Source organism: Myxocyprinus asiaticus, chromosome 4 (genome assembly GCF_019703515.2).
Source record: "Myxocyprinus asiaticus isolate MX2 ecotype Aquarium Trade chromosome 4, UBuf_Myxa_2, whole genome shotgun sequence".
Lineage (NCBI taxonomy): Eukaryota > Metazoa > Chordata > Actinopteri > Cypriniformes > Catostomidae > Myxocyprinus > Myxocyprinus asiaticus.
The window spans coordinates 38,094,951-38,118,245 of NC_059347.1; the positions used below are offsets into that span (position 1 = coordinate 38,094,951).

Here is a 23,295-nt window from a genome sequence, read left to right on the forward strand (position 1 = left end):
GCTACTCTCTCATGCTACTCTCTCATTTGTTTGGGTGTGAGATGATAAAATACAGACTGCGTCCACTATAATACGGAACGCAATTCTGATCCTTTAAGTACCGGATGTTACGGACTGTTGGCAATTGTTATGCGACATATGATGAAAGTTTGTCAATCAACATGCGGACCTAACCTGCCCAATTTTTGACCGGCCCAGCGGGAATTGTTCCCTATTGCCACTCCGGCCCTGACTCGAACTGTCTGTAGTACCTTTTTTTAGTTCCTAAACATTATCAAAATATTTCACTTATGGAATTATGATATGATGGTCCAACAATACATAAGCTTTTGTGTTTCTCTGTTCACGTGGCAATTGTCTTCATTCTTTGCTCACTTTCAACAGTATCAGATTCCACGTGAATTTTGAGGTGATTTAAGACCAAGACTTCTAAAGAGCTATATTCATAATTATGAGAAATACATAAAGAAGACTGGGGGATTTCCTTAGACTTCCAAGTAAAGCATTTCATTTGTGGTTTAGAGGTTAAGAAAAGGTGTCTTTGATCTTTTTGCCCCAGATATAAAAGATAAAGACCTGTCTGATGTGTGAAAGCACGAATGCTGCTGAATTAGCACAGACACAGTTCCTAAGACTTGATTGATAAACAAGTAAAGGGAATTTCTTGGCATAAGATGCCTCTTTATGCTGTTCTTGTTCTGGGCTGTCACAGGCTCAGCCACATCTTGGCCTCATCTTAAAACAAAAATACAGATAAAGGAGAAAATGACCACAGTCAGCTTGAAAGGGCAACTGCACTGCTCCCAGTTTATCCTCATTCCCTCATATCTGAAAAGCATGCATTTGGTAAGAATTTTGGAAAGTACCAGGTACTGAACTGCTGTTACCTGTGTTTTGCTGAGAAGACACTGATTTAAACTACCTTTGCTCATGTCAGCATCAAGCTGCTTAAACAGACAGGATGCATGCCATGACATAAAATTACATTTATTTGTCTAAGCCTGTTAATGTATTTTTACAGATGTGGCTGTGAAATCAGCTGTGCCTTCAGTTGGGGGACTATATTATTAAGTTTGTGCATGTTCTAAAATTTTAGCTTGGGGATTTCCCTTGTGGGTCAGGGTCATAAGAGGGTGAGATAAAGCTTAGCTCATGGTTAACATCATAGGCATGTTTTGGTCCACTTAAGTCATCATCCTGCATGTATAGCAATAAAGATACAATTTCATCACACAAAAGTTGAATGAAAGTGCATCAAAATCAAAACACAGCAAACTCTGTCATCTTCCTTCCTTGTTTGAGGGTGACAGGCAAGAAACATTTCCAAGTTTGTGCTTTTGCATCAAAAAGATCTGAATGTATCAGTGAAAATCTAATGTTGAGATACTGACTTCCTATTACAAGGCAGCTTCCTGTTGAACCAAGTGGCACAGTGTTCAGAGTTTGAGTGGAAGGGTGCTGTGCTGGATTGCGGTTCCCTTTCTAATATCCCAAGCTTCTTCTTTTTATTATTATTATTCATGATTTAAGCATGGCATTGTCGACCTTTGAGCAATATGACTGCCTGAACAGGACAGTGATTGTAACAGTGTAAAACATGTCATAAAAAGGGTGATCTCAAAATGGGCTGCTACAGATACACTTGCATATAAATTCTTACAAGTTATTGTCAAATACAAGTAATCTACTGTACATTTTAAAAAGTCTGCACATATAGATATATGGATAACATTGTTGATTCATGTGGCAGTGTGCAATATAAAAATATATGTTTATTTATGCTAAGAGAGGCAACAGTACAATCTTTTGGCACTGATATTCATAAACTTATTTGAAAGGAGATGTAATGAACATGCAAACATGCTCAATCTAAGCAGACCCTGCTTCGCCAGAGGACTGGCATGCATCTACTGTAAATTAAGATTGGGTGGCAACTACAGAAGGAAGGAACATTGCACATAGTACATGTGATTTGAAGACGCAAAACGAAAAAATTAATTCTGGGAAATATTGTTGCTACAGAAAGCCACGTCATTTCCTTTGGTGACAAATGTGTGGTTTCAGTCTTTAAAAATGTATTTCAGAGTTGTGATCATGACTAGTTTGAAATTTTGTGAACGGAGAATGAATTGTCATGTTAGGAACATGATTTGGCTATCTCAGAGATCACAAGCAAAATGCAGTAAGTACTACAACCACACTGCACACATAACCTTACAGTCATGTTTAATGGTCAAAAATGGAATTTTGTTAATGTTGTGATTCAATTAGTGACCCAATTACAATGCACCTACAAGAAATGCACATATTTGTGAATGTATGTTGCACATAATTGATCTACATGTACTCACATGAGTGCACTCAAAAGACTGTTCTGTCACTGGGACTGCACCTGGTCAACATGGCCCCAGTGAATTTTAGACAATCAGAGTGTGGAAATATAGACATGGCTATAGACTATCTGTGATCTGAGTTTTTTCTCATATAATTAAGTTATGCTTGTTGTGATTGTGAAACTGACCTCAGCTTGGTTGATTTGCAGAAAGCGGCTTTAATTTCAATGTAATTGTTTTGTTTGCTTGTTTGTTTGCTCTTTCAGGAATATTCCTTCTTATCCTCTTCGTAATTGCCATTGAGTTAATGCAGCCAACAATATCATGCAAGAACCAAAATTGCAGCCATCTTCTTCACAGAAGTCTGAAGCTCACCAGGTTTATGAACTGGAGCACCTCAGAACTCTTAAAAACATATGTAAGTACACTCTTGGTAGTTACCTTTTTTGGATGAATTGAAAAGTTTACCACGCAGATGACATCTAAAGTCAGTGATTCTATTGCTAAGTTTAGTTGTGATTGGAACATGAAAAGAGATGCTCTGACAAGGTATGCCTAATGTGGTCAACTGTTGCTTTGGTGGCTTCCACATTCAATGTGGTGATTCCTCCCATTGACAAAACTGATGTGGGTGGGTGTCTGTGGGTATGTGGGAACTGTAAATTTAGCTCTGTGACAGTGTATACTGTACATGAACAGAAATAAAATGTGGAAATGAGTATACTTTGTTTTTCATAAAAATATCTAATTTTAGATATGTGCCAGATGAATTTAGACTTAAAGAACATTTGATAAAACACATATCAGCTGATACCTGGTCTCATAGTGAAAACATGACTCTATATACATTTTTGCAAAACTTGTTATATATGTCTCCAGGTACAATTCCCTGCAGTTTCCAGGTGAAATGAACACTAGAGGCGCTACAACCACTGTGTGATTTATTTACTTTCACTCAAATCATGACTTTAATGGCTGATTATGACTTCATAAGTACTTATTGTTCTCTCTATTACTCAGACCCTGCTATTTTATGATATCGACACACTTCTACTCTAACGCATCTTTTGAAAAACGATACATTTTAAGACCCATCTACATATTTAAACCTATTCCAATGTGATTAGCTTGTGCAGTAGCTCACCTGATAGGGTGCTGAACTTAGAATTGAAGGAATGTGGTTCAAGTCCAGCCATGAACTCAAGCTGACATATAACAAATAATGTCATAGAAGTAGCACAAAATGATGTGGTTGGTTTACAAAATGTGCTTTTTCATTTTGCTTCAGCATTTTAAAACACTAATGGTTAGGTTTAGGCGTTGATTTGGTAAGGATGTCTTTTTTAATGTCTCATTTATATTTTAAAACACTATTGGTTAGGTTCAGGCAAAAGTTTATGTTAGGGAGGTATGTTTTAAAAACATCCATCTAAATTAACCTTAAAACCTTGTCTGAACACGACACCATTTTACTCACTTTTGGCGCCCCCAGCTGGACATTTCACTAGAAAACTGCAGCTAAACGTGTTATACAGCAGGTAAATTTTTTAATTGCAAAAATGTTGTCTTGTTCACATACAGGCTGTTATAAATATGTATTTAATTGTATGTACCCTTATGCAAAACATCAATTAATTACAAAGCAACAGAAACCCTTTCTTTTAATGAAAGCACCCAGAATTACATTAGACAGTGGCAACTCCAATTGCATGTTGTCACCCTACATGGGGTTAGATGTCACTAATAGGCTATTTATTATATTTTTATGAAAATGTTAAACAGTTTAACAATTATGAAGCACAAAACAATTTATGAATCATCAAAAATGTCAAAAGTAACATACAAAAATATAAAACCATTGTTTTGGCATAGAGATATTTTAATTAATAATTTGTTTAAAATTATAAAATTGTCCCCAATGTAAATGCGACAACCTGCAATGCATTCGTCTAATTGGACTTTTGACCCAACACTTTATAGTTACTGAGATACAGACATTGTGACAGATTCCCCGAAAAATTGCCATGGCCTCCTATACAATAAAGAGTTTTATGGGCAACTATCTACCATTATCTTATGATGGACATTTAATTCACGGAAAAGTACATTGTCCAATGTTGTCCAAAATTTGTTTATGACATAGCCCCCAATGCATGTTAACAAGGACAGTACAATAAAGGTCAAAGTTCAGGACAATACCATTATTTTTGTCTTAGTTTTGTCTTAAAAAAAAACTTTTTTTTTTTTTTCTGAAAGAGCTGAGGCACAGAAAGCGATTTGAACAGCATATCTAATAAACAATTAAAGAAACAATTGCAAATTATTTGCAACAAAATCATTTTAGTTAATTGTGGCTGCAAGGTTGTGAGAAGTGAAGAACTTTGCTTTTTTATCATTTTTACATGGTTTATGCCTTGATTCATGTCTCCTCTCATTCAGAAAGCCAGTCAAGGGGACTCCACAGACCTGATCTGTGAGATGCAAATGGACAATGTTCCAGTATCAACAATCTCTGGCCAGAGAATACCCGAACGCATCTTGAGCGTTTATACCCACCTGAAAGAATTTCTTCCGTACCTAAGAACAGTGATGGAGCAACAGAAAGACTTAGAACCTCCAACCAATCCTGTGGCTGAGGGGCTTAACAGTATGATTAAACATGTCCGCCACTTTGCTCTGATGGTGAACTGTATCTTACAAATGCTGCAGCCAAATATACCTATTCCTGAACCAGCTGAAAGGCCAACAGGAATTCCCCCTGCACAAAATATTTTCCAGCAGAAGGCCTATGGATGCATTGTCTTGTCTCGGCTTCAGGAGCTCCTTAGTCAAGCAGTTCATGAACAGAAGTCTATTAGGAGTACAATCTGCAGAAAAGGACAAAAAACATTCTTGGACTAAAAAGAGTTCAGTGAAAATTTGACACAAAATGATGTGTATATAATTTATTACTATTTATTTTTGTACATATTTTACTGCAGAAAAGATGTCCAGATTATTATGTTTTGTGTGGATATATTTATTAATGTAATTTATTTCTGTTTTTACCTAATTATTTTATCTCTACAGAATATGTAGAAAAAAGTGTTACAAAATGATTTGTGCTATACCCATTTGGGACTACTTTGGATAATCTCATTTGACTGTCATTGACTGCTGTAGATCTTTTTATTAATTAGACTGTAAAAACACTTTTTATTATGAAGCATCAGCTGCAATCAAAACTGTACCTGATTACATATGGTGCCTTTTGACTTCCTAGAAAGAAGGTGCAAAGCCACTTTAGTTACTCCAAATTTCTTAACAGTACTCTATGAGGTTATGTATGTCATCACAGGCAATTGTTTTGATAACACAGACATTTGCAGTGATCTACTGTGATGTTACACATTAGCCATATTGGCATTTGTGGTCAATGCTATAACATATGGCAGGACCGGAATAACCTAGTAAAATTTATGTACTGTCTGAGACATAGCCTTGCGCATTTTAGAAGACAGGAAGTGCAAGAGAATGTGATATCAGCCCATAATGACGCATTCATATCACCACATCAGAAAGGAGGGAAAAAACTGACTAGCCGTCTCCCTTGTCACAAGGTATGAGTCTGTGTTTGTGTCCATGTGTGCATGTGAGTGAATCTCAAGCTGTTCTTTTGTTAATTAATCGACTATGGCTTGTTATTTTCACTCAGCACAACTTTGAAAGGTTCACATTTAATTTCTGAATGTATGTATATATTTAGGTATTTCTATGAAAACTGTATGTACAGGTGCATCTCAATAAATTAGAATGTCCTGGAAAAGTTCATTTATTTCAGTAATTCAACTCAAATTGTGAAACTCGTGTATTAAATAAATTCAGTGCACACAGACTGAAGTAGTTTAAGTCTTTGGTTCTTTTAATTGTGATGATTTTGGCTCACATTTAACAAAAACCCACCAATTCACTATCTCAAAAAATTAGAATATGGTGACATGCCGATCAGCTAATCAACTCAAAACACCTGCAAAGGTTTCCTGAGCCTTCAAAATGGTCTCTCAGTTTGGTTCACTAGGCTACACAATCATGGGGAAGACTGCTGATCTGACAGTTGTCCAGAAGACAATCATTGACACCCTTCACAAGGAGGGTAAGCCACAAACATTCATTGCCAAAGAAGCTGGCTGTTCACAGAGTGCTGTATCCAAGCATGTTAACAGAAAGTTGAGTGGAAGGAAAAAGTGTGGAAGAAAAAGATGCACAACCAACCGAGAGAACCGCAGCCTTATGATTGTCAAGCAAAATCGATTCAAGAATTTGGGTGAACTTCACAAGGAATGGACTGAGGCTGGGGTCAAGGCATCAAGAGCCACCACACACAGACATGTCAAGGAATTTGGCTACAGTTGTCGTATTCCTCTTGTCAAGCCACTCCTGAACCACAGACAACGTCAGAGGCATCTTACCTGGGCTAAGGAGAAGAAGAACTGGACTGTTGCCCAGTGTTCCAAAGTCCTCTTTTCAGATGAGAGCAAGTTTTGTATTTCATTTGGAAACCAAGGTCCTAGAGTCTGGAGGAAGGGTAGAGAAGCTCATAGCCCAAGTTGCTTGAAGTCCAGTGTTAAGTTTCCACAGTCTGTGATGATTTGGGGTGCAATGTCATCTGCTGGTGTTGGTCCATTGTGTTTTTTGAAAACCAAAGTCACTGCACCTGTTTACCAAGAAATTTTGGAGCACTTCAGGCTTCCTTCTGCTGACCAGCTTTTCAAAGATGCTGATTTCATTTTCCAGCAGGATTTGGCACCTGCCCACACTGCCAAAAGCACCAAAAGTTGGTTAAATGACCATGGTGTTGGTGTGCTTGACTGGCCAGCAAACTCACCAGACCTGAACCCCATAGAGAATCTATGGGGTATTGTCAAGAGGAAAATGAGAAACAAGAGACCAAAAAATGCAGATGAGCTGAAGGCCACTGTCAAAGAAACCTGGGCTTCCATACCACCTCAGCAGTGCCACAAACTAATCACCTCCATGCCACGCCGAATTGAGGCAGTAATTAAAGCAAAAAGAGCCCCTACCAAGTATTGAGTACATATACAGTAAATGAACATACTTTCCAGAAGGCAAACAATTCACTAAAAATGTTTTTTTTTATTGGTCTTATGATGTATTCTAATTTTTTGAGATAGTGAATTGGTGGGTTTTTGTTAAATGTGAGCCAAAATCATCACAATTAAAAGAACCAAAGACTTAAACCACTTCAGTCTGTGTGCATTGAATTTATTTAATACACAAGTTTCACAATTTGAGTTGAATTACTGAAATAAATGAACTTTTCCACGACATTCTAATTTATTGAGATGCACCTGTACATGTCATCATGTAATCACATTGCATTCCATCATATCATCATCAGATTACAAAATAAATTGAACAGAAAGAAACTTTAGTTCTTGTCCTCACATTGTGTAGGAATGTTGCAAACCTGGACATACAGTACTGTATTTAATTAAAAAGGGTTATTTCTATGTCCATTTAGCATAAGCCTATTGCTAACACTTTGAACCAAGCTGCTTAGTGGATTACAGTTATTATAAAATCAAACACAGACAGTAATATTTAATATTTTAATCTGATGTTTTGATTATTTTGTGAATGGATGACAGCACAAAAAAAAAAAAAAAAATCCCAGCTCATGCTCTTTGCCCTAGTTGAATGCTTCTGTGGAAATGGAAGTAGAGAGGTTCTTTGTCGGTCAAATGAGTCCTTCCATGTTTATCAGGAAAAACAGGGACATGATAGAAGCATCGTTATCAGCATTTTTTTTATTTAAAAATTTTTATTTTTATTTTTGTTAAACAAGTTAACCTTGTAGCAAATACTAAGCTTGAAAAGGAAAGCAAGTCATCTGAAAATTTAGTAGAAAAGTAAAACCATCGAATGCAGTCGCTTTAACAGTGCTGTCATTGTTATCCTGGTGAATCATCAATGGTGAATCATCAAATTTTCAATTTCCAGGCTGAAAGTTTCCTATATGCCAGTATTTTGAACCATTAACGACTTCTCTTTTTTTGCCAACTAGTGCCCAAATCCCAGCTGAAGAGAATCACCAACATGTTTTCCTGTTGGAATCATATTCTTTGGAGAGTAAGATGTATTGTTCTTTCAACCTGTCTAGTAGAGGTTAATTGTGTTTGTTTAATCTGATCCAAAGTTGCTTTCAAGGCAAGTCAGTCCACTCGGCGACCATCTTGGAAACACTACCGGGCTGCTATTTTCTATGGATACAAGTGGCATACAGTACAAGTACAACTCCTATCTACTTCTATCTAATCTCCAAAATGTTTGGTTAAGATTACGATCAAATAACATTTTTCAAATCAGCAGTAACATCTTACAATAATTTATAAATTGTATCTTTAGCTCAGATCACACACACACACACACACACACACACACACACACACAAAAAAACTGTAATTTTTTTCAGGCTGATCCAGCGAATGTGCATGAATGTTCTACAGTACATCCGCCATATTGGGTGTTCCAATTCTCCATTCATTTAAATACAAGTGCATCTTCTCGGGCTAAATAGTTTCTGATCTGATCATAGTACTTTTTCCACTTGGCCACAGAATGTTTTATAGCCCCCCAAGGATTTGATGTGGCCTCCCATATACAGCCAGCTTTGTGGAGCATTTGTGATACTGTTGTCAAATGCACACAAGTCTTTGTTGCGAAAGCTTGTATATCTTTGTATCTAAATGTCTTACTTTCTGGGATAGTTTACCCCAAAATTACTCACCCTCATGTCATTTCAAACCTATTTTACTAACTTTCTTCTGTAGAAGACAAAAGGAAATGTTAGGCAAAATGTCGTCTGTCATTTTCATTATGTGGAAAAAGGGATGCAGTGAAAGTGAATGGTGACTGAGGCTAACATTCTGCCTAACATCACCATTTATGTTCCACAAAAGAAAAAAAAGTAATACAGGTTTGGAACAAGTGGGCTATTAAACTATCCCTTTAATCAATTAAAGGGGTTATGTCATTAGGAATAAGATTTTCCTTGACATTTTGACATATAAGATGTCATTCTACTATAAAAACATACTGTAAATTTTAGAACTCAAAACTTTATCCCAAAAAAAAACAAAAAAAAAATTATTGAGCCAAGCTGCAAAAATGCCTAATTCTCTACTTCCGTGACTTCCCTACGTCACTTGGGGGCCCATTAATTCATGACCGCCTCTACTGCAACTACAACAACACCACTTTACATCATCACACCCTTGGTCCCACCCACTTGTGCTTCAGTTAATGAACAGAGAGTAAGAGCAGGACAAACAGGCCTAGTGTGGCCTAACTATTCCTGAACACTAAAGGGAACCCATCTGGACCGTTTTGAATTATTTTTGTATATAAACATCCACTAGACAGATGTCTTAGACCATTGTCATGTATCTCGCGCCGCTTTTAAAAGATGCAGTGTCAAGTTACAACTCTGAATGGAGACTCCATTCTATTTCATTCAGCTGCTCTGCTCTTGCTGTTTTGAGCACAAACATAACCTGGATGACTTCTTGCAACTTTTACTATTTTTAATTGCTGGTGTATGGGAACATGTACTAGATGGATGACTTTGACCATTTCTGTTTCCGGCATAGGTGAATTGGGCCAGTGCCCAGGGTCCCTTGACTACCAGGGGGCCCGGGGGGCCCTGGGCAGCAAGTTCTCACAGCCCATCAACTTTGAAAACATATTTTTGTATATGCTTAAATATGTGGGCCCCACAGCTTAAACAAGGCCCCCGCAACAGGGCCCTGTGACTATGAGGGCCCCCAGGCTTATTATAGGACCCTTTAGACTTCCTGATTCTAATTACATTTTTTGAGCCGCTCTTTAATCTTATAATGCTGCCTGGTGAAAGTTTCCACGCTCTTCTGGAAGTACAAGACCTTGTAAAATAATTTCCAAAATAGCTACCTTCATATTTTGATCCACTGTGAAATCCAGCTGATTTGGTAAAGTAAAATTAACAATAAAGTTTATATTGTTACTGATATTTCAAAATGAGAATTTACTGAATGCAAGCAACGTGCTTAAAATTTCATTATTTTATAGAAAAATAGTATAATTTTATGACTATTATTTCATTTAGACTTTATATGGTTAAGCTTTATTCTTTGTATAAAATAAAATTGGCCCCAGGGCCCTTGCTAGTCATAATCTGCCCCTGGTTTCCGCTGATGTTCGCCTTGTTCACAGTGCTTTAGACTATGGCTGTTTTTTTTTTCTGCTCATACCAGCGTGGATTGCTTGTGAACCAGTCACAATATGGTTCAAGGTTTGCAAAGGAACTGTTATTGAAGGATGGGGCAGTTATGAATACTTGGACCCGATCTCAAAACCATAAGTTAACCGTTTCATTCATGAATATTTCATATGTCATTAATGTTTGATGATTAGATGAACAAGATCCTCCCCAACGTTTATTTAAAAATCAATCTATATTGTTGACAACGTAATCACAAGTACAGCCCCAATTCTAAAAAACTTGGGAAAGTATGGAAAATGCTAATATAAACAAAAAGTAGTAAATTCTATTCACCATGTGCTATACTGAAAGCACTACAACAACACATTATTTGAGGTTTTACTTAGTGAATTTTACTGTTTTGTTGTTGTTTTAAAATATACACTCATTTCAAATCAGATGATTGCAACAAACACCAAAAAAGTTAAGACAGGAGCAATTTAGGATTAATAACAATTTGATGAGTTGAAATAACAGAGTGAAGTGAACAGGAGATGTTTAACAGGTGATGCAATCGTGTCATTGTATATAAGGAGCCTCCAAAAAGAGCCAAGTCCATTAAGAGCAAAGACGGGTCAAGGCTCCCCAATTTGCCAACTGATGCATCAGCAAATAATCCAGAACTTTGACAACAATGTTCCCCAAAGACAAATTAGAAAATCTGGGGCATTTCACCCTCTACAGTGCACAATACAGTTAAAAGATTCAAGGAATCTGGTAAAATCTTGGTGCGTAAAGGGCAAGGCCGAAAACCACTTCTGAATGCGTGTGATGTCTGATCCCTCAGACCTCACTGTCTTAAAAACCGTCATGCGTCTGTAATGGATATCATGACATGGGCTTGGGAATACTTCTGCAAACTTTTGTCAGTCATTACCATTTGCCGCTGCATCCATAGGTGCAAGTTAAGACTTTACTATGCAAAGCAGTAGACATACATCAACACTGTTCAGAAGCGCTACCGACATCTCTGGGCTTAGTCTCATCTGAGATTGAAAGTAGAACAGTGGAATCGTGTTTTGTGGTCTGAGTCCAAATTTCAGTAAGTTTTTGGAAAAAATATCCATTGTGTTCTCCGGCCAAAGAGGAAAAGGACCATCCAAGCTGTTATCAGTGTCTGGTCCAAAACCAGTGTCTTTCATGCCATGGTATGGGTGTGCGTAAGTGCCCATGGCATGGGTTACTTGCACATCTGTGAGGGCACCTTAGACCTCGTGCGACCCCATGTCCATCTGCGCGGACATTGTGTTTTGTATTTGCTATACGCTATGCATAATTGAATTTCATTTAAACCGACTGTTATCAGTTCAGGACACGCTGGGCTGTCATTGAAGGATTAAACTTTTGACGCAATGAGTCATGTGACAAAACAACATGGTGCCGATCTCAGTGAAATTTGTCATTGGGAGAAACGCCAACAAACCTATATCTGGTAAGAAACCTAATTAGGTTTTTTCATTGAAGACTGTTTGAGTCAAAAGATTAGAATCTCTTGTTTAACCAGATATAACACTTTGAAAATTTGAGCAATTTAATGTGAAACGGCACGTTGTGAAACACAATGACTACTATAGTGGATTATAGTGCTAATTTTCCTTAGACATACTATACTGTATTTACTGTGCAATATCACACTGAGAATCAATGGGTTCACCCAAATGCTGAAAAATTTTGCTTTCAGAGGCTTTATATTAAGTTATGAAAATAAAATGCATTTCAAACAGTTCTGAGACCAGTGCAGACAGACAGCACACTGGAGATTAAGTCATTCACTAAATAGGGAGCAAGGAAGTATCCAATAGCTTTCTCATGCAGGCAAGAGCATTCACTACTAAAATCCAACCAAAAGTTCAGTTTCAGGCTGCAGATGATGTTTGGACTACTCAACATGGTAGGCAGACATGGGACAATGGTAATCAGTACACACTGTAGATTCAGAATTTATTATGTATCATTTTTATTTTAGTATGGTTGGCAGTGATTGGATGATGCTGGCCATTACTTGTATCAGAATTAATTATGATAAATTCTGATTGATAAAATGCTTCAGCACTGGCTATCAATTGTTTGTTTGACAGTACAAAGAGAGAACATTTAGACTTTGCTGCCATAGCAGAAAAAAAAACTTGGTAACATTAAAGTAAAATCAAGTAAAATCATTTTTATTTGTATAGTTTTTTATTTGTGCTTTTCCCAATACACACTGTTCCAAAGCAACTTTACAGAAAATCAGCTGTAATGTCTGTAACATCAGTATATAACCAACACTCCTGGAAACATTATAAAGAATTTGATTAAAAAAAAATAAATAAATAAAAATTTAAACAAAATGCTTTCTATAGCTTGGAATTATGTAAAATTTCACTACTTAGTCCCGATGTCCCCATATGAGGACAAGAATTTTAGGAAAACTTCTTGCTCTTCAAATGATGATTATTATTATTATTATTATTATTTTTATTTTTATTTTTATTGCATGTTTATTAGTTGCTACTAGTAATAAATCTTAAAGTGAAATGTAAAAGGCACACAGCAGTCATGATCGTGTCTCAGGAGTTTAATGCAGAAGAACATTTAGAGCAACATATGCTGCCATCCAGATGCCATCTTTTCCAGGGACTTCCCAGTATTTTCCAGCAGGACAACACCATCCACATACTGCCCCGGATTACAAGTGCATGGCTGCATAAGCAGAGAGTGTGGGTGCTTGATTGGCTTCCCTGCAGTCCTGACCTGTCTCCAAATGAGAATGTGTGTTGCATTATGAAGCGCTCAATACAGCAACGAAGGCCCCGTACAATTGCAAAGCTGATGACCTGCATAATGGATGAATGGGGGGAAATTCTGCTAGCTAAACGTAACTTGTCTTCAGTGCCCATGTACTTAATACGTTTTATTACAAGAAATGGTGATAGAGTTACAGAGTGGTAAACACTTGACTGTCCCAACTTTTTGGGAAAAAAAAGGTAAAACATCAAATAACGTGTTGTTGTAGTGCTTTCAATATAGCATGGGGTGAATAGAATTTTCCAATCATTCCTTGGTTTTTTGTTTTGTTTTTTTTACACTTTCTATACTGTCCCAACATTTTTGTAATAGGGATTGTAGATGTGGAAAATTTCTCTCAGTTCACAAACTCTCAGTAGTAATTAATACAGAACTGATCAAAACTAGAAAGAGTAAGAATAATGTCCTTATCAATGCTACTTTCTTCAATTCCCATATCTAATCTTAAATCATAAAAAGACTCATGGCTGTAATTGCTGCTAAAGAACTTACACATGTAAATGAAAAAAAAAAAAATAATAATAATAATAATAATGTAATTCTTCTATACAGACTGCGTTTTCCTGGGATCCACCAAACTTAAACATCATACTGCCAAATGGTTAAAAATAAATAAATACATAAATAAATCATCCAGAGAGCATTTTTCTGCTGTTCCAGAATTAATGGCAGGGGGCTTTACACCTCTCCAACCAACACAAGACATTGCACATGGCGATCTTTTCATTTTGGGACAAATACCATAGAAAATAGGTGCAACTGTTTTTTTGTTTGTTTGTTTTTTACAGCAAACTTGTTTGCAGCAGTTAATATATTATTACTACACAGATTATATATATTATTATTTAATAATAACTTAATAATATATATATATATATATATATATATATATATATATATATATATATATATATATATATATATATATATATTATTAAGTTTATATGTAATTGTGAATGTGTGCCAACTGTTTAACTGTTTTTAGACTTGGCTTGGCCAAACTTAAAATCAATGTAAAAGCAGCATTTTTACCTCTATGGTTAAAACAAAACATTTCCAGAAAAACCCAATGATATTTGAAATGAGGCTTTGCATCAAACTTGCTGATATCTGAAAAGTTGCTTGATTTATTTCTGTAGAAACACAGATGGGGAATTTGAAGCGGTGCACTGCTTACAAGCAGAAGGGAGTGGCATATTTTATTGTGAAATAAAAAAAAGCTTGTGGTGGGGAAGACCCCCTAATCACATTACATATGTGCAATCAAAGTCTGTGTGTTTGTGTGAGAACTTCTTTCCTGTCTTGTGTGGCAACCTCACATGGCACTCTCACACAAAATATGAAAGTGATTACTTTCTTTTTCTCGTCAAATTGTGAAGAGATCTAAGAAGTGCTCTGAATTCTTTCAAGAAAAAAAAAAGAAAAAAACACCAGTGCATTACAAGAACTTTTTTTATTGCGGTATATGCAGCTTACAAGTTCAATACAGTGGATGCATGTGCAGTCTTTTTTAAGGATAACAGTAGAAACTTTCATTCATTTTTTTTTTTTTTTGGGGGACATATTTGGCCCCTTTACAGAGGACATACTACAGGTGGGTTAATTTTTGCAAGTAAAACAGCTCTTAATGCTCTATGCAAAGCATATTCCTCCCCTTCAATAAAGTACACTGATTCTATTATAGTGCCTGTACAATACAAGTACAATTCATAACTGCTGACACAACTTGAACCCCAAATGTGAGCTCTGTGTATCAACATATAAAATCTGTTATTACTTAATTATGCATGACATTATATGGTCTTCGATGTTGTTCCACTAGCAATTACAGATTATCATTGTGTATCATATGGTTATCATTGTTATACTAATTCACTCTGTCTTAGTCATAGAATACCTTTGTATTGTTTTAATGTAATGTTTGTTGATACATTTATTTACAGCTGCCCTTTAAAGCTGCTGAAATCTGCTTATAAATTGTAGAGTATATTTCTACCCACAGACAAAACCATGGTATTAGTGATATCTGCTGGTTGGTAGAAGTAACTGCAGTTCTTTATTTGTGAATATGGTTTCAAGTACTGTTTATTTTATTAGCATTACAGTGCTGGGTAGATTACTTGTGAATTGTAATCAGGTACTGATGACAAATTACATGACAAAAAAATGCAATCAGTAATGTAATCTTGTAGATTAAATTTTTGGAGTAATCATTAAGATTACTTTTGGATTACTTTTAACCGAATTCTGCATGGTTTAATCGTTTGGGTGGTGCTAATGTCCACAAATTCAGATTAATGATTGCAAATGTAAAAATATGAAGGAAGTTTTCATATTTTCCCCTATGATGCTGATAGCGGTCTAGGCCCTCCGTCAATGACAGACACAAATACGTTTGCGTTTAACAGGCATTTTCTTATTGGAGTTTCTAAAATTATGGACATGTTCCCAAGGCACGTTAACACAAATGTGGTCGTGCAATTTTGCCATTATACAAACGCCGTTCACGTGTGGTTAGAGATCAAACCTGTCGGCATCACAAAAACGTCTCAAAGTTATCACTATACCAAAAGTGCATTCATATACATTTTTAAAGCTGACTACACAAGCAATTTAAGAAACTAAAAGTAATTTTATGGTGCTAATCCAATTGAATATGAAATGACGTATATTTGTGCATTTTGATGCGTTTGATGGACAAAACCATTCCAAAGACATTGCAACATGGTTATATTACACACAGAGTGATCATTCAAATAATAATTGAAAAAATATTTGCGATGCAAAGTTTCCAAATGCTTCTTCAGATTTTACATAGAATTCTTCACAGTTGACAATATATTAACTTCTGGAAGCAAGAGTTTACATTGCACAGTGATGTTTTTGCATCGTGTCTTCTTAAAAATGAAATGATCTCTATAGATCCAGTGGTTAAATGCTGAGGTAGACCGCTCCATCACCACCTGAATGGCTATTAGTAAGTATCAGTTCTGAGTGCAATACCCCCCCCCCCACACTTCCAAAAACACGCAAAGATTTACCAAACGTATATCAGCGGTGTGCTGATTTAGAATGAAAAATGAAAAAAAGAGAATGATTAGGGTGATCAATAAATTATTAACAATTTAATGTCGTTGCCTTGTTCATATGTAAACATGGACTCTCCAAAAAGTAACTGTAGTCTGATTACGATTATTTTAAAATGTAATGTAATACAATTGCAAGTAATCTATTTTGTAATCTGGTTACATAATCCAAATTACATGTAATCCGATACTCCCCAGCACTGTGTGTCAATATGAGGAAAAAGAGCACACAAAAAGGAAAATGTGTTGATATAACACAGTGGTCACAATATGATTGCTCTTTTTAATATTTTCTAGTGAAAATACATTTGGATTAAATTTGATTATATTATTGATAAGCATTCAATATGCTTTTAGAATAAAGGACTTCAAACAACTCAATAATTAAATAAAGCAATAATTAAACTTTTAAAAACAATAAAATAAAATAATTAAAAGTTTGCATAGTTTAATAGTATAGTACCACAGTTATAGATGTGCATGTAAAGCTAGGTGAGTTGCAAATAGAGTATCAAGAGCTGGTATCAAGACACTTTTTGTTAGTGCTAACTTTTTTGTTTTAACTAACACTCTTGGCTCCTATAAATAGTTTATAGAACTAAATATCTATTCAAACAATCCTAAACTGGTTTCATATATTAAAGTGCAAAGAGAGCTCCTTTTACTAGAAAATTTTAACCTGCAATATTTAGACAGAACATTACTTGCACATCACAGTTGTATCCATGTTCAAGAAGCGAATGTGCATTCTCGTCTCAATTTCAATTCCTTTAAGAATCTGTTGAGCAGAGATTCAGAAACAGAGATATGGTAAGTGATAACTTTTAATATAGTGTATTTGCCTAAAAGAAAATGTTAACTTCTGGCTTTCAAATCCAAATTGTAAAAATGTATAAACCTTAACAAAATGCTCGAATGTGATCCCTTCATAGAACTCATCAGGTGCCTGGAAAGAAAGAGAGAGAGAGAGAGAGAGAGAGAGAGAGAGAGAGAGATTGATTGATTGATTGATTGATTGAGCACAATTTTGGTGATTTAACCTCTAGATAACCTACCATTGGACCAACTGAAATACTGGCAACTTCCAGCATTGCAGCATCCGCAATGCCCTTGGCTGTCTCCCTTCCAAGTGCTCCACTACGGGACAACAACTCTTCTACTACCTAGAAAAGAGAGATCAAATGTAGATGGGGAAAACACTGCTAGAATTATGCAAATCATGAACTATTTATTCAAACGGTGTCATTAAACAAATTGAAGTAGAGCCTTACATGTCTGTATTCTTCCAGTGTTATGGTTCCATCATTGTCTGTGTCATGCATGTTAAACAGGACTACCATGAAAGAGAATTAACATTATTGTTAATGCATGCTCCTTTTCACTGGAACCTTTTATTTCCATGTTTCTCGGCAGTGATAAAGATCCAGAGAATGTTACGAATATCACATGGATTCATTCAGGTTTTAACATGCTCTTACAGCGTAGTTTGGCTCTCCTTATCTCTTCTCTCTTCTCCTCTGTGATATGAAGGCCTGGTGCTCTGAAGTATGACATGACTGTAAGGAATTCCTCAAAACCAATTTCTTCCACAGATCCCACACCATTTTTCTGGAAGTTCCTGGAAGTATACTAGCTTAAGATTAAAAGTGGTTACTGTTCCATATCTACTGCTTTGTTACAGAAATGTTTAACAAAGGCTTAAACCTTAAACTCCACTATTCATCTTGATGTTTGTGGTTTGCTTTCTGACCAATGGGACTTAAAATAAAATGCATAGATTTCATGGCAGCACTTTATTTTACAGTACTCTTCTACATTTACGTACTATATAATTACAATAACTAAGTTCTTACTAGGTACTAACCCTAAACCTAACCCCAACCCTAAACTTAACCCATATTAAGAACATGTAGTTACATAATATTACGCAATACTTTCTTGGCAAAGTACACTGTAAGTATACTTAAAGTACACGTACTGTAAAATAAAGCGTAACCAATTTTGTTTGTGGGAGTAACTATGCACACGTAGCAAAAAAAGCTTCCCTTTACCATGAAGGTTAGTTTCATACCCTTACTGAACTAAGACGCTGCCACTAACATTTGTGACATTTCTAACAAATCTTTAAAAATGTGACCTAGGTTTAAAAAGGAATCTCATCTTTGACAAAATGTATCAGCTGGGAGATGATTTCAAGCACAAACTAGACTAAATGCTGACAATTACAAACCTTTTATCAAAGAAGGCCTCTATAATCTGGAACCGAATAGGGTTGCTTTCTAGGTCTTGGATTGTTTTAAAGTCGTCTTTCCTTTAAATGAGAACACAAAATGATCAAGTGTGATATGTAAAGCAAAAGGCAGACATTATTGTTTGTATTTGTGCACTGTATACTACTGTATGTATATAAAGAGTGTGAATGCATGTTTTACTTGTTGTCACTTGTGATTTATTTTACCTATAATACAATTTCATAAGGCGGTGCCATCTTGTATGCTTGTTTTTTTTCAGTGGGGAGAACCCATGTAGTAGCATTTAAGCCTATATGTTATGAAACCAACCAAACCACCCACACAATGACCAAGAAAACAAGCAGATCAATAAAACAGTAGGTACCCGCACAACTGGTTGGATTTCATGCTCGAAAGCTAGCATCATTCTTTGAAACACTCAGGCTGGAACAACTCTAAAAAAAAGATCTGCCAAAACAAAACAGTCCGCAGATGACACTGTCAGTTTACCTTAATGATTCCTCGTTATGGCTGAGCTGCCTGAAACGATTGTGGAGGATTGTGATCTGCTCCAGTGAAACTGATAGTAGAGCACAAGAATGGAGGTATTCATTAAACAGATGAGCTCACTGACTGGCTGTTATGAACTGTGTTAAGTTTTAACACATAGGTTTGACTTCTCCACACAGGTGAAATTCTAATAACATTTTGTTGTTTTTGATGACTTAACTAAATTATGAATGATCATATGAGTCATGCAGCAAACTCAAGTTCTCCTATATCTCTCCTATTCAGTATTAGCCTAAAGTTATTAAATCAAACATTCATAACCACTCGTAAAGGCAGATGGACCAAGCAGGTTACCTTATGTAAGCATCCTTTGTCCCCATCAGTAATTGTGAATGTTAATAGCGTCTACATTATTCTCTGTTTTTTCAACTTCAATAAGTACATACTGGTATGAACTCTTCTTTAGACCATTTATTTTAATATAATACTAAGGTGAATTTTCAACAACTAAAATGTGTAGCCTATTTATTTATGTTATTTAAGAAGATCATTCATCCACCATTTGAGTCTGACTATACTTTTATTGAGTGGTTATGCGTTTCTTAAACATTACAATATAATTGATTTATTAAAACAATATAAAAACCAATTTAACCGAATCCTCTCCTCGTAATAGTTATACTCACAGCCTGTCTTCTTGGACAGAGTTCTATATTGATGGTCATCGGGCAAAGACTGAAAGCTTCCCATCACGGCAATGATTCTGCACCAATAAGCGCTTCTTGCACAGCGAGTATGAGTGTGTAGATCTTCCGGTGGTTCAGGTTTCACTCACATACACCCGTATTTGCCTTGCTGAACAAAAGCATGCAAATCCGCATTGTGCTTTAGGGAGCATGAGAACATCTCCCCGGGGTCCTAGCGCCAAATAAACAACCGGCGTATTAACTGCCTATTAAACAACCCACTCCTGTTTTGATAATCCAGTTTCTGAACGTTGATCACGAACCAAAACAGGTATTAAAATGTCAAACATTTTCTTTATTCAGACTGAATATAGGCTATTTCAAACGGCAGCCATCTCTGTATCGTTCATTCATAATACATGCCACTGCAACAACACCCGAGAGCTTTCTCGAAAACAGAAATGAGACACTGGCGGTTCTGAGAAGGCCACAGAAACTAGACTTTTAAAATGGTTTGACAACGTAAGAGCAAAGGGAGGGGATCCATTTATTTTGTCACTCAAAGCATTCATCATTCAGAATGATTGCTCTGAGCATCTGACAGCTCCTTTAAAACACGTTGGTATATAATGAACCCATAAACTGGATTAGTTTGACAGACTGAGCGCCCCAAGGAGAAGCAAGACCTTATTCAGAGTAGCGCCATTTAGCTTAATTCTTATCTTAATTGAGATTCTAAATTGAGGTAAGAAAGTTTCCTGTTTTAATGATAAGCCCGAATGCTTAAAAAGAGGAACGATTGTAGGCATAGGCTACTACAGCTGAAAAAGAGAAAGGAAGTTGGAGACAAATAGCACATGTGCTTGCCTTCTTTCTTTAGACGCTTGATGTTCACTTCGGAATGTATAACACATGATGGCAGTAAAGATCATTCAACTGTACCTCATGATGCTAACGATAACAATCCCATTTTCTTGACTTTGCAAGAACATTAACAAGGTTAATAATGAAAGGATGACTTTGACTAAACAAATTTAAGGCTTTTACACTACTTGTCGGTTATTTTAAAGTTTGTGTGGTTTTGTCCACTATATTAAACATGAGCTTTCATTTAATTTTGAATAATTTTGTTGTGCCCTTGAACAGGCCTAACCTCTGATTGCTATATTGATACTATAATACATTGTCCCTGTGTTAAAGGACTATTCTGCATTTAAAGTTAAGATCAATCTACAGCATTTGTGGCATAATGTTGAGTACCACATACATTTATTTAGACTTTTCGAATTTCCACTGGGTTACATTGAGGCACTAACAATGGAAGTGAATGGGGGCCAGTCTGTAAAACAAGAGGAAAACAATATGCCTGTTAACATGATTTTAGTTTCATAAAATCGCTAACTTACCTTTTCTCTGTAAAGTTATATCCAAGTTTACAGCTCCATTGCCATGGCGATGTAACACTGTAAACCCTTAAACCCTAAAAGGACCATAAACATTACAATTTAAAACTTTACAGATCAAATTATACAGATCAAAATGCTTTTATAAAATTATAAGCTTTGTATTTCTGCCTTTAAACCCTCCAAATATTGGCCATGTTCACTCCCATTGTAAATGCCTCACTGTAACCTTTCTTTTTTTTTTTTTTGTAAAGGAGGGCAGGGACAAGTTAAAAAGGATTTTTGTGGTAATCAATGCATACATCAACATTTATGCCACAGATACTGTCGATTGAGCCTAAAGTTCACCCAAAAATGATAATTCTTTCATCATTTACTTACTTTTATGCCATCTCAAACTCATATGACTTTCTTCTCTGGAACACAAATGAAGATATTTTGATGGAGATATGATGTGAATAGATCCATACAATGCAAGTCAATGGGGCCAAACTCTTCAAAGCTCCAAAAAGGACATAAAGGCAGAATAAAGGTAATCCATAGGACTCATGTGGTTTAATCCATGTCTTCTGAAGCGATACAATCAGCTTTGGGTGAGAACAGACCAAAATGTAACTCCCTTTTCTCTATAAATCTTGCCATCTGTAGTCTTTTGGCGCAATCATTATTTGGAGCTCAATTACGCTTTCTCACACTTAATGTAAATGCAGAGCGTTTGTACAGCACAGAATTCTGCAAACTGTCCCTCAAAATCAGTGCAGAAACTGCTAAAAAAAAGTCCATAGATTCTGTCTGGGCCTGGTAATTTGTTAGTTATTACATTAAATTAATTATAATAGGCCTAAGGTGGATTCTCAAGTTTTTCATTTCCAGACATCCTACACACACACAAAAATGTGGTTTCATGTGGTAACACCTAAATTAACTGGTTTTATTCAAATCAAAAATATGAGGGTGTAGTAGTCATTTTTAAGATTATTTTTTTTCTCCCATTTTTCTCCCCAATTTGGAATGCCCAATTCCCAGTGCGCCAGGATTGAGGCATAGTGACTCACCTATATCTGGGTGGCAGAGGACGAATCTCAGTTGTCTCGGTGTCTGAGACCGTCAATCTATGCATCTTATCATGTGGCTTGTTGAGCATATTACCATGGAAACCTAGCGTGTGTGGAGGCTTCATGCTATTCTCCGCAACATCCACACACAACTCACCATGCCCCCCACCGAGAGCGAGAACCACATTATAGCAACCATGAGGAGGTTAACCCAACATGACTCTGCCCACCCTAGCAACTGGGCCAATTGGTTGCTTAGGAAGCCTGACTGGAGTCACTCAGCATGCCCTGGATTCGAACTTGCGACTCCAGATGTGGTAGTCAGTGTCTTTACTTGCTGAGCTACCCAGGCCTCCTCTGAATAAATTATTTAATAAATTATAATAATGACAATTGTGCATGTGCACAGTTTTATTTTTTACTCTGTGCTTGTGCATTGTGGGATTTAAATGTATCCAAGTGGCACGAATGTTTTGACTACGTTCACTAAAATTCGTTCAGATCTATTTAATGATTCTGTGACCATTTCTGGTGATGCCAGAAGGTGGTGACAAATGAGTTTCTTGAGTGAAAAGAAAATTTTAATCCTTTTGATTTGAGGTTTTAAGCACTATAAGAACAAAGCAAATCTATAATTTCCCTCCAGTTTGTGAGCTGCTGAGCATGACTTTTATCAAAAGACAACAATAATAGTCTTATTATAATTATTATGAGTTTCAATAACATTCATATGTTTTCATGTATATAAAAAGCATGTCTACATATCTATTCACTTCAGTAAAATGCGTGTTTTCTAAGAACACAGCAGATCTATCTTTTTTCCTACAGTTTGTCGACTACAAACCAACATAGAAGTAAAAAAGCAGGAGCTAATAAAATAGCTTTACATATTTAACAGATCTAGT

At 36.1% G+C, this 23,295-nt stretch overlaps 2 protein-coding genes across 3 annotated transcripts; one reads left to right on the forward strand and one right to left on the reverse strand.

The window, feature by feature from the left end:
• Nucleotides 1–1,544: 1,544 nt before the first annotated feature.
• Nucleotides 1,545–6,196, forward strand: LOC127439979 (uncharacterized). Its single transcript, XM_051696307.1, has 3 exons — nucleotides 1,545–2,182; nucleotides 2,600–2,751; nucleotides 4,773–6,196. The coding sequence occupies exons 1-3, from the start codon at nucleotides 2,074–2,076 to the stop codon at nucleotides 5,232–5,234; spliced, it is 723 nt and encodes a 240-aa protein (XP_051552267.1). The 5' UTR covers nucleotides 1,545–2,073; the 3' UTR covers nucleotides 5,235–6,196.
• Nucleotides 6,197–14,857: 8,661 nt separating this feature from the next.
• Nucleotides 14,858–20,146, reverse strand: tescb (tescalcin b). Of its 2 annotated transcripts, none has more exons than XM_051696516.1 (8): nucleotides 19,933–20,146; nucleotides 19,247–19,316; nucleotides 18,736–18,816; nucleotides 17,984–18,123; nucleotides 17,777–17,838; nucleotides 17,561–17,668; nucleotides 17,404–17,451; nucleotides 14,858–17,283 (listed from the first exon to the last, which is right to left on the reverse strand). In XM_051696516.1, exons 1-8 carry the CDS (start codon nucleotides 19,994–19,996, stop codon nucleotides 17,206–17,208), a joined length of 651 nt encoding a protein of 216 aa, XP_051552476.1. In that variant the 5' UTR covers nucleotides 19,997–20,146; the 3' UTR covers nucleotides 14,858–17,205. The 2 variants fall into 2 exon arrangements, with proteins under 2 accessions (XP_051552476.1, XP_051552477.1); XM_051696517.1 differs by having other exon boundaries at nucleotides 18,964–19,316; nucleotides 19,933–20,011.
• Between the last annotated feature and the right edge of the window lie 3,149 nt (nucleotides 20,147–23,295).

Excerpts from the sequence above, each read along its gene's own strand:
- tescb (XM_051696516.1), bottom strand. The coding sequence starts at position 19,996 with ATGGGAAGCTTTCAGTCTTTGCCCGATGACCATCAATATAGAACTCTG. Across the intron at positions 19,317-19,932 it reads TCTGTCCAAGAAGACAGGCT|TTTCACTGGAGCAGATCACA; the intron begins GTGAGTATAACT and ends CTCTACTATCAG. Across the intron at positions 17,669-17,776 it reads CACTGGAAGAATACAGACAT|GTAGTAGAAGAGTTGTTGTC; the intron begins GTAAGGCTCTAC and ends TCTCTTTTCTAG.
- LOC127439979 (XM_051696307.1), top strand. The coding sequence starts at position 2,074 with ATGTATTTCAGAGTTGTGATCATGACTAGTTTGAAATTTTGTGAACGG. Across the intron at positions 2,183-2,599 it reads GAGATCACAAGCAAAATGCA|GAATATTCCTTCTTATCCTC; the intron begins GTAAGTACTACA and ends TTGCTCTTTCAG. Across the intron at positions 2,752-4,772 it reads CAGAACTCTTAAAAACATAT|AAAGCCAGTCAAGGGGACTC; the intron begins GTAAGTACACTC and ends CCTCTCATTCAG.